General features: G+C 39.0%; 1 protein-coding gene across 5 annotated transcripts in view; it reads left to right on the top strand.

The window, feature by feature from the left end:
- Positions 1 to 18,624, top strand: part of ARHGAP26 (Rho GTPase activating protein 26) — a 468,401-nt gene that overhangs the window by 281,197 nt on the left and 168,580 nt on the right. For all 5 annotated transcript variants that reach the window (XM_045166568.1, XM_045166569.1, XM_045166571.1 and 2 more), the window contains exons 13-14: positions 4,515 to 4,580; positions 8,825 to 8,899. In XM_045166568.1, the coding sequence (XP_045022503.1) occupies positions 4,515 to 4,580; positions 8,825 to 8,899 (141 nt within the window). The remainder of the gene's footprint in view (positions 1 to 4,514; positions 4,581 to 8,824; positions 8,900 to 18,624) is intronic.

Below are 18,624 nucleotides of genomic sequence, written 5' to 3'. Positions count from 1 at the left end.
GCTTTGGCCCTAAGAATCTCCGGGTTGACTGAGAGTCAAGCTGCCTGTCCCATGTCCTTCTGTTCCCCATAAAACTTCGAGAAAATAGCTTTGTGTGACCCTGGCCCTTAACTTCCTCTAAAAACAGACAAATAATGCTTCAAAAGTTGATGTGACAGTTAAGAGGATGACCCTTTACTAACTTGGCAGGTCAGCCTGGGTGTTTGTGTGAGCTCTGTGAATATTCATTATCTGACAACTGTTTGGCCTGCCCTTTGTGTAAACCTGGGCAGAGCTGAACTCATGGCTGAGAGAGGAAGGCAAACCAGTCCGGGCCTTAGCTGCCAGACGGTGAGTGTCTGGCCCAGGAGGTACCGCCCCTGCAACAACTCATTGCCAGTCAAATTAAGGGAATAATGCAAGCCTAGTAGATATTTAATGAGAGATTATTTCTGGAGATTATAAGGATACAGCAATTGCAAATATCCCTGACCTTTTCTGAGCCTGGGCTCAGTAAAAGAGCTGAATCACCTGCTTGAAGGGATTAAGGACAGCCGCTTCCATCTGGCGGGCTGCTCAGACTTTTTCTGTTATTAGCAAACTCTGCTCAGTGGTGATGGTGTTCTAAACCTAATAGTGGGAACTGGATTTTCCAAATAGGAGATCTCAATTAACTTAGCTTATGTATCTGCTGGACAGTGATCAGGACTAATGATCTGATTATGGATTCTCTGTAGTCCCTGTCACATCAGTGGTACTCAGTACATGTTAAATAGGAAAGAAATTGTTCATCATCAGTAACCTAATCACAATGTCAGCAGGAAACTCAGACTGGTGAAAATAGAATTCAAACCTGTATATTTGTGTGTGTGTGTGTGTGTGTGTGCGCGCGCGCGCGCGTGCGCATGTGTGTGTGCAAACCAGAGATAGAAAGATACAGGGAAGTGCCAGGGTAGGGGGTAGTGTAATAATTTACACCGGTTACAGTTTAGAGATTTACAACAGTGATAGTTGAAGTGTTTTTCATGAGTTCCTTGTTAGGACTGTTGTTTGATATTAATTCCATTTCTTTACACAGTTTTGTTTATGGAACTGTAGTAATTATCATCAGTATGCAGCTTGAACACATTAGAGGCTTATAGTGTTACCTTGAACTCTTAGCATTTGACTTGGTAATATATGAATTTGTTATATGCATTTGAACTTAGACAACTAATAAATACGAATACTGTTATATGTGTAATGCCTTTATGTGTAACATCTATGTAAGATTTATTTCATGAAAAAGGTTTTGCTGGTATAAAATGAATTGCAGAACCTCTAATTTTGGGAAAACCAAAGAAGGAATATTTACTCGGAGATTTTGGGTGAGGGGCATTTTTCTTTGCCATTTTCCAAAAGGCATAATTGTAATTAGTGTGGGTTAGTGGAATTTAGTTTTTTTCTGAATATACTTGGGGGATAGCATTGTATTCTTTTCCATTAGCTATTACCTACTTAGAGAAGGAGCCAACTTCCCACAGTTCCATGGGAAAAGGTCAAGGACTGACTTGTCTCTGCAGGGTTATATCTAGCTCTGTCCATATTTCTTCCCGTAGTTGGGCTAGTGGCTTTATGAGCATGTATCTTCCGGCCACCGGGGTCATCACTGTCAGCTGCCACGTTATTTCTAATTTTAACCATGTTCTTGGGGTAGGGAAGCAAAGTAGTCTTTGTCCAGAACAGAAGTTCCTCAATGCCTAGAACACGACCATGTTCACAAACCTAACCTTAAAATTTCCGAATTTGGAATCCATCTCAGCAACTCCCCAGAGCACTGTCCACAACTTCTGTTCTTTTTCTCCCAAACTTCCTTAACTATCATCCCTGTGCAAGAATCCTCCTAACCACCTCTCAAAAGAAGAACCGAAAGGCTTCAACTGACTATTGAATCATGTTATGGACATTTAGGAAGCATCCTTAGGTATAGAAAATAATTCCCCCTCTGACAAATACTTGCCAGTAGGCTCTATTCTGACTACTGTATAAAGGAATGAACATTCTCCCCTGCACATGAAAAGGTGCCCAGCACCACTAGTCATTAGGGAAATGCAAGTAAAAACTGCAGTGAGATACCATTTCATATCCAGAATGGCAGTAATTAAGAAGACAATAACAAATGTTGGTAAGGCCCTGGAGAACTTGGAACTTTCATATGTCACTGGTGGGAATGTGAAGTGGTTCAGCACTTTTAGAAAGCAGTTTGGCATTTCTTCAAAAAGTTAAGCATAGAGTTACCATATAACCTAGCACTTCTAACCTTGGGCACGTAATGGACAGAAATGAAAATATATGTTCACACAAAGATTTGTACACCAGTGTGTTCCTAGTAGCATTATTCATTATAGTCAAAAAGCAGAAATAATAACTGATGAATGGATAAATGACATGTGGTATATCTAGGCAATGAAATGTTATTTAGTCATAAAATGGAGTAAAGTGTATTGATGCTGCATTGTAGAAAAATCGGGTAAGCATTATACTAAGTGAAAGAAACTAAATACGAAGGACCACAAATTATATTATTGCTTGTACATGAAATGTCCAGAATAGGCAAATCTATAGAAACAGAAGATAGATTTCTGGTTTCTAGGAGCTGAGGGAAGAGAGAAATAGAGAGGTACTGTTAATGTGTATAAGGTTTTTCGTGGGAGTATTGAAAATGTTATGTAGAGAATGGTGATTGGTTCATGACTTTGAAATATACTAGAAATTGAATTGTAAAACTTGCAAATGAATTGTAAGTTTTAAATGAGTGAACACTACAGTATGTGAATTATATCTTAGTGAGTTATCATTTTAAAAAAAATCTTGCTTTGATTCCAGTAGATATTTAGACTATGTATTATAGTTTGTCATAAAATTTGAGAAAACTCAATGGTATGAGTTGAGCTTCATTTGGAAGAATGATCCTTTTCTGAGTCAGAAAGCTATATAAACACAACATGCAGAGTAAACACTCGGTTCATACTGGAAGAAACAAGGGCTTGAATTAGTAGACTGTAGCTTTAAGAGAATAAGAACAATGATTTGTATAGCACGTGCTCTCCAGGAAGAAAAACATCATTTCCCCCCCTTCTCTGGTACTTTATTTACTATCCTAGAGATAGTAAGTATGTTTAATAATAAGTACCACAAAATGATATGTACACATGTAAGAGCTAAAGCTGGTTCTCTTTGGGAAGAGAAGTTTGGGGGAATTACTGTTCCTTTTTGGTTTGATTTGGGGAATTTTCAGTGATTTTTAAAGGATTTTTTTTTCTTCATTGGACCTATATTCAACCATATACATTAAAAATTGGAGAGATTCCATTTGGATGAGATCCAAGATGAGTTCAAGTTCTGCTCAGTTCTCATATTTTACAAGTGTATTTCTTGCCCTGGGATGACAAAAAATCATTTATAAATATTCACTTTCCTTCTTCCTACCATTCCCTTCTCCACTCAGATCACTGGTTTGTATAAAATCTTGTCCTAATATCCTAAGGAGGTCAAAGATTCTTAAAGATTACCACGCACATCTTATCATTGGGTAATCAGAGCATGGGAATGAATTTTGTTGGGTTTTCAGCCCTGTTGCCAGGTTGGCAGTTGGTTCTGCATTGTGGAAAAGTTGGTGCTGCTTGTCATTTATTTTCTGAGTGACAAGAGGGTGTTTTGGAGCAAATGGAGAACCTGTCACCACCTGCTGGTTTACCGCATAGAGGGTGGGTCTTCCACATTAGTGCTTTTCCCTTAGATACCTTCTTTGTCCTTGGCTGTTTTAATTTTTCCCCTGGTCAGTTTTCCTTTTTTTTCCTTTTTCTAGTCATCTGAGCAGACTTTTATTCTTCCTTTTAACTCAGAGTCACTTTTTTTTTTTTCAATTTTTATTTTTCAGAGTCACTTTTAAGGCAGTTAAAGTTGTACTGGCTCTGGAATGAGTCTCCCACATATTAGCTTTGCAGCTTTGGTCAAGATAGTTAGCTTTGCCAAGTCTGTTTCTTCTTGTGTAATTTGGGGCTCATGATAGTACCAACCTAGAGGACTTGCTGGGATTAAACAAGGTGAGCTCTGTGAAGCTCAATGTCACTTACTGACATTTATTGAGCATTTAATTTATGCTTTTTGAAGGAGACCAGCACACAGTTAGTCCTAACGCTCCTGACAATAGCAAAACAAGTTAAAGTTTGCCTGGTTACTCCTTCAGTAAAGTACTCATCACTCTGTGCTGCGTTTCTTCTGCTGTTAATAGACGATAACCTTGCAGAGAGTTACCATGAGAATTAAATGAGATAATATGTACAAAGCACTTTGAACTGTACCTGGCATATGGTAAGCTCTCCATGAATGCTAGCAGTTTTAAATCTTGAATCATTCCTGTACTTTCAGTGGAAAAAAAGAAAAGAATCCTTAGCAACACCATGGGACTGAGTCATGCTGGGTTGGTCAAGTCCTGTTCCGGGGTTGGTATGTGTGTGGCCAGCAACTTGACTGCCTTCTTCTTCCTCTTTCAGCTGCACAGTTGGACAGCATTGGCTTCAGCATCATCAAGAAATGCATCCATGCTGTGGAAACCAGAGGTAAAATAGTTTAGCAGATGGCATTGTTCTTGGCGAAGGTCACACATCTGGTGAGGTGGCAGACCTGCGACCTGCTGTTTCCCAATCTCTAGTGACTCATTAACTCTCCAAATGCCACTGGCAGTGTGTTTCCACAGCTTGTGTTGTTCTGAAGCACAAGGGCTCTCAGCTGATTTGATTCATTTGGTGCCATTAACCTTTTCAGCTAATCAGAAGACTGTTTTAAATACATGCGTATCAAATACATAGCATTATAAGGAATCTAGTTACTGATGTGTGTTAGTCACTCAGTCATGTCTGACTCTTTGTGGACCTGTGGACTGTAGCCCACCAGGCTCCTCTGTCCAATGAATTCTCCAGGCAAGAATACTGGAGTGGCTAGCCATTCCCCTCTCCAGCAGATCTTCCCAACCCAGGTATCAAACCCAGGTCTCCTGCATTGCAGGCAAATTCTTTACCATCTGAGCCACCAGGGAAGCTACTAAAGTTACTGAAATTCAGTTAAAATACTAAAAACCATGGTTGTGATATAATAAATATATGTGATTCTTTGTTTACACATCAGGTTCCGGCAGTGGGTCTGATAGCTAGCATAATTCAGAAATAGTGATATTTCAAGATGTCAGTGACAGTTGTAACATGTTAGGAAAATGTCTTTGGTTTGCAACCAAGTCGCATGTACTGCTAAAGCTGTGATTTGTTGCTTATATTGTAATGGAAGAAAATGTTTAATTTCAGTTATAGGTTAGTGGAAATAAAGTTGTGATTGTTTTCCTAAGTTGATAGACACCCTGAATTCTCTAGTGAGCCTCTTGGGGTTGTGGACCCCAGATTAGGAATTCTGCCCAGGGCACTATCTAGGTAGGGAGAAAGGGTCAGGCCCCTGGTTTCCTGCAGTGGTGCTGAAGTCACACATTGACCTTTCCTGGGTCCATAGGGCAGCACTTTGAGGTCACAGAAGCTGGTTCGTCAGTGGTCCCTGTCCCAGAGGAGATAGCTGCAAAAGAGATTCCTCCATTCTGGCAGTTTCAAGCTTTGAGTACGTTGTCTGTTATATTCCCGAGGAAAGCTGATTGTTGTCTTTCCACTGGATTTGATTTGAACCATTGTCAAAGATGGGAATCTTATTGACTTTCCAACCTCTCAACCCTCCAGCCCTTTTGCTGAGGAAGTTCTGTCTTCTAAAACAGGATCCTTGACTCTTAGAAGTTTAGAAATACAAGCATTTTATTAAAGGCTATGAAGCATTGAGTAGAGGGGGAGGAAAAAAAAAAAACAACTAACCATATAAACTTCTACTCCTGTGCATGTAGTCCAAATCTATTCTTTCCAAAGTAATCAGTATAATGTGTGCTATTTTTTTTTAAGTTTGCTTATTTCTGCTATACCTTCCTTTAATAAAGAGTTGCAAAGATGTGTAAAACATAGTCAGAGAATATAAAATAGAAGAAGGTGAGATTTCTAGAAATTGATCTTGAGGAAATAAGGTCATGGGCCAGGTTGAGCCATAAAGATGTTTATACAGTAGTGTTAAGGTAAGAAACAAAACAAAAAACAGAAATTGGCCAAATGTCTCAAAAATTGGTTAAACCAAGAATGTGCTACATCCATGCAGTAAAACACTCTGAATCACTAAAAATGCAGTAGAAATATATTTATTGAAACCTAAGTTTTTTATTAATGTATATTACGTGAAAAATGCAAGTTATGAACCAGCAACCAGCCTGTCCACTCTGAACCCAGTCTGGGGACGGCAAGGAGAGGAAGGATCATGCCTGCATGGGCAACTTGTGTTGTGAGTGGCAGTTTCTGCTGTCCTTTGCTGTCTTCCTTGGATTTGTCTATTTTCCATAACTGCACTTTTGACACATTTAAAGTGTGTTACTAAGGTAATTTTTCAATAGCGTTTTGATTTGCTTGTCATTTTAAAGGAATGAGAAATAAGAGGTACAGGGTTCAGTTCAGTTCAGTCGCTCAGTCATGTCTGACTCTTTGTGACCCCATGGACTGCAGCACGCCAGGATTAACAAGGGTAAAAGTATAAAAATGGAGCCAAAAGTGAGCTCCCCTCCCCTCCATGATGAAGTTCAAGTTCCTGCAGAGGTGGGCCAGCCTCTTTGTCTCTCAGTTTTCGGCCGCCAAAACTGAGAACAACATCTCCTAATCATTTAAACTCCTTCATAGTCTGTGTGATGACTGCAAACCCACAGCGCAAGAGGGTGACTTTTTCTGATGTAAAATCAGAAAATATATGCAGTGATTAGCAGAGGAAAAAGAGAGTCACCAATTGGTTTGATCTTTTAGCCTCCATCTCCTCATCCCCACCCCCTCTAAAATGAGAATGAATGTGGTATATTTTAACATCTAAAGAAGTTTTAACACAAAGAGGACACAAGGACAGTGTGAGTTAAATGCCATTTTCGCATAAATGCTTGGGAGCAAGTGGGTTATGTCCCTACTGTGGTGCATGTATGCACACACCACCACCATTGGTGGTGACCGGAGGTGAGTGAACAGACCTCTCATACGTGCTGAGGTTTGCCAATCATCCACTAGGAGCTGGAAGTGTGTGAAGCTCTAGGAAAGCACGGAGACAAAAGGAGTGGAGACACTGCAGAAAGGATAAGCCCTTCAAGCCACCACATCACTGAATAATGGTTCTGCTACTCCATAACCTGAGGCCCATCCCTCAGGAGACCCAGGGTCTCCTAGCCCATGAACCATGCAGGATGATGTACATGCTTTTATAGTCCATTTGAGCTGTAAAATCTTACCATTCTGGACTACTTCCTTTTGTTTATTAGTTACATTTCTATAAAGGCCTTGTTAAAAACACTGCAGAGTCAGCCTTTTCCCAAGTTTCTTCCAGGAAATTTTGTTTTGGTCCCAAAGTAATGGCCCTGATGAATACTCTATTCATTCTGTCCTATATTGTAGACTTACCTAGGTACTGGGGATCTAGTGGTGAAGAAGATAGACTCACTGTACTTAAAGTTTACGTGATAATTGTGGGGGGAAAGCAAACAAGAAGTTGAATAATAAAGATGATTTCAGATACTGTTGACTACTATAAAGAAAAGAAAACTGGTTAAGGCAGTGGAGAATAGTATTGGTCATGGGATGTTTTTGATCGAAGAAATTGCATGTAAGCTGAGACCTCAGTGGTGAAAAGATCTGGGAGAAGAATGCTCCAGGTAGAGGGAATCCTGTGCAGAGGTTGTGGTTTGGGGGCATGAGCTTTGCATGTTGGAGTTACAGGAAGGCACACATGGCTGGAGGAGCATAAAGGTGTTTGATAAAGCAGTCAGAGGCGGGCTGTGCTCAACTGCGTAGGGCCTTACAGGCCATGGTCAATTTTGATTGTGATCCAAATGCAGTGGGAAGTCATTGGAAGATTTTAAGAAAAGAGATGATTTGAACTGACTGACCCTTTGAAAAGCTCCTTTTGGGTACTAAGTGGAGGATGGCCATCAGGGGAATAAGCAGCAGCAGGAGACCAGTTAGTTGAGAAATGTCAGATATAATGGGCTTGGGACCAGCAGGAAAAAAGTCATTTCACCATGTCATTCCACTTGGTCTGGATGTAAAGGATGCAGTGGTGATCTAATCCTTGCAGTTAAATGAACAAAGTACTGAGGCTGGGTGTTTTGGTTCTTTGTTTGGGTGTTTGAAGGTGAACCCCTTCTAGTCTATTTGCATATTTCCTTGGGTTCAATAAAGGTGGTCAACTTTTTTCTTTATAAAGAAATTTGCACCACAGATGAATGACTTGTCTAATTTCTCAGCCTTAGCTGATAACATTGTTCAAAATATAAAATGCCCCAACACCTCAGTGTTTGCATTCTGTATGCAAAAATAGATTATAAAGTGTTTATCCTTGTCTGTAGTGTGAACTTATTTTATCGTTTCATTTTTGTCTTTTTAAATGAAAAAACTGGTTAAATATGACATATGGAGGCGTGTATATTTCACATCTTTCAAAACTCTTCAGATGCCACCTTGGTTTTGTGCCCCTGTGATGACTGAACTAACATGAGGGCTGAAGTGTGCAGCACACCCATGAAATCCTAGACAGCTGTACCAAATCCCACTCCTTCGCTAAGAGCAGAGCTGAGTGACAGGGAATTTTAATTAGAGAAGCTTTTAGAAGTCCTGAGAAAATGAAAAAAAATGCATTTGGCTGGGTTGGCCTGACTGGTGTTCTGACGTGCCTCTAATTAAATCTTCACTGTTTCTCTTCTCAGGGATCAATGAGCAAGGGCTCTACCGAATTGTGGGGGTCAATTCCAGAGTGCAGAAGCTGCTAAGCGTCTTGATGGGTGAGTGCAGGGGCTCTGCCAGGCAGTTCCCAAGGGTTGAAGGGGGAGCCTCCTGAGAAGGAATTCGAGTGTCCAAGAGGTAATTCCCAGATATCAACTGTCCTACTCACCAGCGGTCATGGCCTCAGGCATTACTGGAGGAGATACTGAGTGGAACTAGACCAAACGAAAAATGGCAGGTTCACAGTGGCACACCCTCTCTGTCTGTAGAGTTGGTTGCCACCAGTCCAAGTGGTGCTCCACTGCGCATGCGACGACCACACCCTACTCTGTCTTTAATAGCTCGTGACACTCCCTTTGTCCTCTTTGAAGACCAGCATTTCATGGGGCACACCCATTTTCCCCAAGAAAGCTCATCCTTCTATCCTGCAGAGAACTTCAGATCTCATGTTCCCAGTGACTGAGAAGGTGTCATCCTGTGACTTCCAGATAAATGTATAGAAGCAGAGAAGTCTTCTGATCCTCTTTGCTTCTAGACTTCCACCTAGTCTCTGTCATTTGAGCAGCAGAACCTCCTTTGCAGCTGGCTGGTATAAATATAAAACCACTATCTCTAAATGTGCAGCATTTGAATCAAAAAGCCCTGAGCCAATGAGCCAAATTTGCCTAGGCTGCAGATTTCCTGTATTTTTAGATATGAATGCAGGCAGCCTCGGTGAGTCACATGGCTCTAAATGGCAAACGGATCAGATTTCACAGATTGGTGGCTCTTACTCCTCCCCATAGAAGTCCAGCCATGCACTGTTAGAGATAGACTTGCTCAGGGTCCACGCTCAGTGTTTTGGGCTGGGACACTTCTCTTTGTTAGTACTTGTCATTTCATTTTGCCATCCCAGTTTCTGAAAATAATTTTTATGTGTAAAGAAAACTCTTCTTTCATATTGATCAGGAAAATTCTCTTTTTTTCTCAACTCTTTTAAGCAAAACTTTAACGTATGATAGTTGCCGTGAGATCTTTTGTTGGAAACTATGATTGTTTGTGAGGTACTCTTGCACTGAGAATCTAATTTTTGGTTCAGATTTGAGATATAGCTAGTGTTTTTGTGTTTTTTTTTTTTTAAACTAGACTTTTTATTTTGAGATAATTGTAGATTCACATGCAGTTACAAGACATAAAATAGAGCAATCCTGGGTACTTTAACCCACTTTAATAGTAGATTATAATACAGTATCACAGCCAAGATACTGATGTGATCAAGATACAGAACAGGTCAGTCACTGCAAGCATCCATTTTATGGCTGCCCTCATCTGCCTCACCTCCCACCTCACCCCCATCGTTAACTCCTGGCAACCACTAATCTGTTCTCTGTTTCTGTGATTGTTGTCATTTGTTGTCATTTCGAAGAAGGTGTTAGTCACTCAGCCGTATCCAACTCTTTGCATTCCCATGGACCGTAGCCTGCCAGGCTCCTCTGTCCATGGGATTCTCCAGGCAAGAATACTGGAGTGGGTAGCCATTCCCTTCTCCAGCGGATCTTCCAGACCCAGGCCTCCTGCATCACCGGAAGATTCTTTACTGTCTGAGCCACCAGGGAGGCCCAAAAAATAAGAATGAAGGTGTCATTTCAAGGATTTTATTTAAATGGAATCATATACTGTTTGACCTTTGGGATTGGGTTTTTTCCAGTCAGCAAAATTCCTTTGAGATTTGTTCAAGTTGTCTTGTGTATCAAGAGTTCTTTTCTTTTGCTGAGTAATATTCCATGGTGTAGATGCACCTGAGTTTGTTAGCCAATCATCCAGTGAAGGATGACTGGATTGTTTCTACTCTGGGGGCAAACAAAACAGCTGTAAACACTGTACAGGTTTTTGTACAGTGTATAAAATGGCAAAGTAATGAAGATTAACTTGTTTCTGTAGGATAAATGCCCAAGAGTGCAGTTGCTGGATTGTACAGTAATATGGTTGATTTTTGAAAAGTTCTAATGTAAGAAAGAATGAAGAGTCTAACAGGTATCTATCCTTAGTCTTTCATTTCCAGTCAGAGCTACATACGTTTGTGGAGTGTCTGCTCTCTGCAAGAGATGGTCAGGTGCTAGAGGTGAAACTTTGTAGAGTCATTCCTTGTTCACAGACTATCCAGTTAGGGGGCAGTTATGCTTGCTTATGAAAGTTGTTATGTAAGATATGGTGCTGGTGCCCAGTGGGAGCTGGGTCTGAAGGTCTGAGTATTGGAGGGAGAACAGAAGTATAATTCAGGTTCAGGAAATGTTACAAACCAAGAGTATTGATTTCATTATTATTATTTTAATATCTGAAAATACTTAAGACTGGAATAGGAGAATTAAAGCTGGAAATCTGAGATAGCCCCTTTGATTGAAGAACTCGAATATTGTTCTGAGTTCAGGGGTTTTTTTTTTCTCTGTAGGAAGTAAGATGCTATTAAATTTTCAAAGTAGTGAGTTGTTTGTGTGAGTACTCTTTTTACACAAAAGTGTCAAGAAGACAATTCAGAATAGGCATTTATTTGCTCACATTACTGGTGAGTCCAAGATGGCAGAAGCATGGCATGGTCTGGTGGCTCCACATTTGTTGCAGCCTTTCCCATTTCTTTTTTCTGGTGTCTGATTATCTGTGAGCCCTTGTCTTCCTACATTCTCTGCTGTATTCTCTGCAGGAAGGTTCATAGATAAACCAGCCTCAGTGGTCCTTGGAACTTGCATCAGTGAGTGGAGAGTGTCTCTCTTGATCTTCTTGACAGAAGGTCCCATGGATGGACTTTGACTGATCCATATGGGGCCATCTGTGTGATTCATTTCACAGTCTTCAGGCCAGTTGCATGACCTACAGCAGATAGATCCCAATGGTCTGGATCCTTTGCTTGTCTCTGATCCCACACCACCTCTGGGAGGTTGGTGGGTGTGCAGGGGTAGGGTGGGAAGGGGGTTGGTCCATAGAATCTTGGGGACTGAGCAGGATTATTAATAGAATGATGGGAGAGTGCCTACTGGAATAATACTTCTGGGTGATTTTTTTTAAAAGTATATGGTCAACATAGATGTAACTTGATCAGATGCTAGTTTTAGGCGAATAATGCTGGCAGCAATGTGGAGCATGCATGTGATCTTGGAAACACATGAAGGAATAAGACAGTTGGGATAGATTAGGCAGAGCATGCACGATCAACTGCTGAACCAGAGAGCTGCTCTGAGGTCAGGAAGAAAGCACAGCCTCAAAAGGACTGGAGAAAGAGAATCAACAGGACCTTGTAACCAACTAAATACACGGGAGTCAAAGGGGCAGAGAGATTTCAGAGGCAGCAGATGATTGTGTAAGATGACACTAATGAAAAGAAATTTGACATTTTAGACGGGGTTGCTAATTTAAAAGAGAACCAACCATCTTAGCTCACGTGTGCTAAGCAAAGAGTGGTATGAAAAGATCTTGTTTTTATCACTTCACTTAGTGACCTTTGAACAAGATATTTGTCCTGCTCGCTTTGTCAGTTTTCCTAGGGGCAGACAAAATAATCATGAACATCTGAGAAATGTCATGAGAAACTAATAACCAACAGCTGAAAGTCACAAGGCCAGCTGTCTCTGCCAGGAGGACATTACAGATAGACTGGATTCCAGACTGAGGTTCAACTAGAGCTGAGAGGTGACCACAGTCAAGATCTAATCAAAAGTGTTGAGAAGGATATCTGGGATTCTCACTGTCAATTAAGTTGAACAGTTTGGCTCTTGGAACTGAGGGATCACCCATTAGGCCAGAGAAATTCCAGACCTGAAGGCAGAGCCGTGTCTCTCTTCATCTTCATCAGTTCTTCATACTTGTACTAGACTGGGTTAGCCAAGAATGTAAAAAAATATAACTCATACTCCAAAACCTCTCCCTGACACGGCTGGGCTGAGTATGAACCATTCAGTCACTATTCCTTCATTCTGTATTCAATGGATGCTGTGTTATGTACCAGGTACTAAGATTTGGATTATTGGTCAGAGTCTCTCAAAGTGGAAGAGTGCATTTTTATTATTGAAAATGAGAGTTAGAATTAAGCAAAACCAGAAGTTTCGTTTGATTGCTTCAAGTTGGGGGATGTTAGGTGGGAGGAGGAATAGAAGAGCCAGACTTTGAAAACACTGTATTTTGCAGAATCGCGTTTCTTAAGAATGCCTGCCAGAATTTCTCATAGCATATGCTTTGTGGCCTTCTGTTAGTGTCATCCCAAGAGTTGCCCTTGATCCGTGTCTTTGAAGAGTGTCAAGAGGAAGAAGATTTACAGCTGCTTAGAAATAGAGTGGCTTCCGTGTGTGTACTGTTTGGTTTTTTTCTCCCCCTGAATGTTAAGTGAAGGTAAATCTTTCTAAAGTTAGATTCAGCATTTAAAAAATATGGATAGCTCTGTCTATGCATGTTCAGTATATGTCTGTCTCTTCATGTACAGATTTTAAATACTTTTTTCTGATTAAAAGTCATAGTAGCAAAGAAGAAATAAAAGTCTTTCAGACTATAGATAATCTTTATTGACTATTTTATCATATTACTGTCACCTTTTAAATGTAGTGTTCCATCATATAACAAAAAATGCTTAGAAATCACATGGTGCATATATGTTGCTTTTTAGCAATCTTCTTTCACATATCAGTATAATGTCTATTTTCTGTTACATTCTTCTAAAGTGTAGTGGGGTTTTTTTTGGTCACCTATTGTATAGATGTACTATAATATTTTAATTAGCCTCCTCTTCTCAGATCTGTAGATTACTTTCAGTTCTTCATGATTCTAGAAAGTGCTCAGGTGAACATCCCCACAGAAGCAGGATAGCATAGGTTATGAGCACGCCTTTTGGAGTTGAGCAAGTTATAATTAAACTGCTTGTCCATTTGACTTTGCACAAATTATTTAAGCCCATCTAGTCTTCTGTCTCATTATCTGTAATAATAGCCTCTGCCTCTGTAATAAAGAGAGGATTAAAGAAAAGATGCATGTGGGTTGCTGAGTCCAAAGTCTCTATATGTTAGTCAATAAATGCTAGCTGTTGTTATTTTAGATTTTATATGCATGTTTAATTATTTCCTTAGAGTTTAAGACGTTGAATTTCTGGGTCAAGGTATGTACATGTTTTTAAGGCCTTTAATTGATATTCCCAAACTTGCTTTCAGAGTATCCTTTACCACACACCATTCTCTGTTACTTTTTTGCATATAAATTATAAGTATTTAAAAAAATATTCTGGGTGAGATTGGCCTCTTTTTTCTAGGTTTCTTGCTGATATTTATTCTTTCATGAATTGCCTATTTGTGTTGTCAGCCAGTTTTCTATTGATGTATTCATCTTTTAATTTTAAGACATTCTTATATATGGAAGCTATATTACCAGTATTTTCTTTCAGATTATAATTTATTTTGAACTTTATATGGGTACTTTTGTTTTTGTTTTGTTTTATGAATATTTATAATATTTTTATGAAGTCCTAGTCTTTTTCATAGATGGATTGTGCCTAAAAGACCTTCCCCATTCTAGGACTGCAAAAACTTTGTTTTCCTTAAAATCCATCTGAAATATATCCATGAAAAATGAAAACTAACCCTCCTTTTCCTCAAATACTTACACAATTGACAAGTAACCATATGTCAATGAGGAGGAAAATTTTCCCTTTCTGTTATTTTATTTTTAAAAGATGCTTTTTTTTGATGTGAACCTTGTTTGAAGTCTTTATTATATTTGTTATAATATTGCTTCTGTTTGATATGTGTTTTGGTTTTTTTGGCTGAGAGGCATGTGAGATCTTAGGTCCCTGACCAGGAATCAGACCCACACACCCTTAATCACTTAAGTCTTAACCACTGGACTGCCAAGGAAGTCCCTCCATTGCTTTAAATATCACCATTTAGTCCTTCTCTTATACATATTGGGGTCCAGTGAAGGAGTTTTCACACATGGTTTTCTAAAGAAAAGCAAATTCTCTTTCTGTTTGTTATTCTTCAATTCTTAATATTTTAAAAACATAAATTATCTTCATTTTTCATCTTTCTAATGTTTTCTGTCTTGATTCTTTGCATCATAAGCAAACATTCTAAAATTTGCACCCCATATCCATGCCATTTGTTTTAATTTCTTTGGGGCTGGTTTTTTTTTTTTTTTTTTTTGCTATTTATAATGCACATTTTAATTTGGTAATTGAATTATCAGTGTTTTTACTGACTTATTTTAGCTCTTTTCATTTCTACCTTTCTGCCTTCTACATTTCACCTTTATTATTTCAATGTGTCTTTTTTTGCTTTGATGTCTTATTTCACAGCATCCATATTTTTCTGAATTTTATTTATAATGCAGAACAGATGCTTTCTGAAATGTTTTTGAGTGCTTTGGTTTCTGTGTTTTATGTGAACAAGTATTTTATCAGCTTTTTAATCTTCTTTTTAAATCCACCTGAACACAGAATGGTTATAAACCTTTGCAATTGAATTCATTGTGAGTAGACTCTCCTTATTCTGCTGCTGTTTTCATGATTCCTATTAGAACCATCCTGTCACATGAAATTAGAGCACTATTATACATGATTCCATCCACGTTTCTGGTACTCTGAAATTTTTCATTTAGTGTGGACCTACCTGTACTCATGAAAAGGTTTCTCCTGGTTCTGGTTGGTCGTGGTTGTGAATGAAGTGGAGTTACTTCCTGGTTAATCTGAAGTATGCTGTGGTTATTCATTTGTCATTCTCATATTTGTTCTAGAACTTTCCCCTCCTGAATTCACTTCCCTTTGTATAAGCAGACACACCTCCACTTCTGTCACAGTCTCATCTCACTGCCTGGATTGCAGTCTCGACACTGAGCTGTGCTGTGGTGGGATGGGTGCAGCGCAGCGTGGCCCCCCTCCCTGGGGTAGCGTGGGCTGTACCTCAGAGCGGGCGGAAAGCAGTCACCCGTCACATAGTTCCCCAATGTGGGTCTTCTTCTGGGCTTCTCCTGAACTCTGCCTGGTGGATGATCCTCTAGGGACAAGTAGAATGTTGATTGTGAGCCTTACTTTCTGTGCTGTTGAAACTTCCCGTCCCTGTGTATGTGTGTGTGTGTGTGTGTGTGTGTGTCTGTCTGTCTGTCTGTCAGTGTGTCTTTATAGTTTCTCACAGTGAGATTGAGGGAATGCAAGTTTAGTGTTGCTCTTTTTTTTCTTCTTATCCTGTAACTTTATCCTGTTTTGTCTTTTGGGTGTTTTTTTTTTTTAACTAATATTTAAGGTTAGTGCTACAGAGAACACATGGAAGGTTTGAATTGCTATGCTTTAAAGCACCAGGTCACAGTAGCGTGCCTCACTCTCCGAACTCTGATCCAACCATGAACCATCCTTCTGACTCCTCTGGGGCCTTTTTTCTGTGCCTTTCCTTTCTCACACCCTTCACAGAGTATCATAAATAAAAGCAAGCAAAGCTTCTTTCTGAAGAAATGCTGAAGTAATAGATATGCTTATGACAACTTCTAAGATGTAAAGGCTTGCAGAAACAGCCCCAAATCTTTGAAGACTAGCAGAGAAGAAGCCCTGACATTGTGCACTTCCAATTTTACTTACCAGTAAAGGAGAGCAGACAAATGCTGACCAGAACCGGAAGCTAGTATACTGTTTGGATGGAGGATTGACCCATCTGAGAGCTAGTAAGGGCACTATTCACCACAGTCCCAAGTTCCTAGAGAATGGAGGCCACAGATGGACACTCCCCTTCTTCTCTGCTCTGCCCACCGTCACCTTTGCTTACAGGGATGCTTCAGGCAGGTTCTCCTAAGACAGAGACATGAGACAGCAATAGCATTTGGGTCTTAAAACAGATGTGGCTATAGATATTCTGGATTCTTAAGCACTAGATATGGAAAATGATTAAAGTTTTTAAGAGGTACAGCTTTTATAATCAGAAAATAATTTGATAAACAGATTTGCTTATCAAGTTGCTAAGTATCGAATCTAGTCTTGAAAGAATTGCCTATAGGATAAACAGAAAAAAATCTTAATTCTTTAGACTTAAAGGATAGTATTCTTAACGAAGATAGTATATTTACATAAATGTCTTTCTCAAAGATGTAATGGAGAATGAATATTGTGAAAGACTCAAGATTTTATAAAAAGACAAAAAACAAAATACAACTAATGTTTATATGCAGGAAATTCAAGACTGTATGATAAGGAATGACATATAGATCAGTGGAACAGGCAAGAGAATCCAGAGATAGGGTCCACATATATATGGTCATTTAATTTGGATAAAGATGTCAAAGTAGTTTAGTGCGGGAAACGACAGTCCTTTCAATGAATGGTACTAATGTAATTGAACATCTATATGAGGAAAAATAAATTCAACCCTTATCTTAAACTATGTACAGAAATTGACTCAAAATAGGCAAATGATCCTAAACCTAAGAGATAAAACTGTTAAACTTCAAGATTTAGGAGAGGATCCATCTTTGCTGTCTTGTTTTAGAAAAGATTTCTTAGCTAGAACACAAAAAGCGGGAACCAGGAAAGAAAAATCTGATTAACTGAACCTTATCCTTTTTTTTTTTAATCTGCTCTTTTAAAATATATTAGGAAAAAGAAAAGACAAGTTACAGATCAAGGGAAAATATTTGTAAAATATATATCTGAATAATGATTTATAGCCTGAATGTATTAAAAATAGCTTGCAATTCAGTTTTTAAAATGGACACAAGATTTAAACAAATAGTTCACCAGAGAAAATATATACATGACCAAAAAGCACATAAAAAGATGACCAACATCATTAGTCATTAAGAAAAATCAAATTTTAAAAATGAGTTATTTCTACATACCTAATAGAGCTAAAATTTCAAAATTAAACACATGGTTGTATCATGTGTTGACAAATATATGCAGCAACTAGAGTTCTCCTGTTGGCTCCTGCGAATGCAAAATAGCCCAACTGTTTTGGAAACCATTTGATAGGTTTGATAAAGTTGAACATATTTACCATATGACCTACTCCTACATATTTTTACCCAGTTCTACCCCTGAGTATTTACTCAGGAGACAAAAAAGTAGTTCATAAGACCCATTGCAAGTATTTATAGCAGCTTTATTCATAACAGTCAAAAATTGAAAACAGCACAAATTCCATCAACTAGGCAGTGGATATGCCCATAAAATTGAAAACTACTCAGTAATAAAAGGATTGAACTACTTGTATATGCAGGAACATGATGAATTTCATGAGTATTATGCCATGGAAAGGGGTTGCCAGGGGCTGGAGATGGAGGGAGGGGAGTGACTGTGGAGAAAGAGGCACAAGAGAGTTTGGAGAGGGTGTGAGGAAAATGACTTATATCTTGATCGTGGCAGGGGTTACATGACTATATATATTTGTCAAAAATCATGGAACTGTATACTTTAAAAAGGTGAGTTATACTTCAGTAAATTTGACTTTAAAACACACATGCAAGAGAGGATTTTCAATTTTCCTGCTCAGACAGAAATGCAAATTAAAGTAGATGACCTGTTTTTCTTTAACCTATCAGAGTGACTAAGATCAAATTGTTTGATTCTTCATTGTTGTCAAGGAATTAAGGGAGTCACACTCATTCTTAAATGTAATGGTATAACCTCTGAGAGGTAGTTGAACAGTATCTTTCAAAATTAAAAATGCACTTTCTTTTTGACTCAGAAATTCCACTTAGAGGAATTTTTTTCTGTAGGTAAGATAATCTACAAGGGAACAGTGGTTTATATCATTGTTTACCATAGCAAAATCTAGGGAACAACCTGAATCTCTTT

The sequence above is a fragment of the Bubalus bubalis genome, chromosome 9, assembly GCF_019923935.1.
Source record: "Bubalus bubalis isolate 160015118507 breed Murrah chromosome 9, NDDB_SH_1, whole genome shotgun sequence".
Classification (NCBI taxonomy): Eukaryota; Metazoa; Chordata; class Mammalia; order Artiodactyla; family Bovidae; genus Bubalus; species Bubalus bubalis.
The sequence above is the reverse complement of the archived record's forward strand: the minus strand, read 5'-3'. Positions and strand labels throughout refer to the sequence as shown.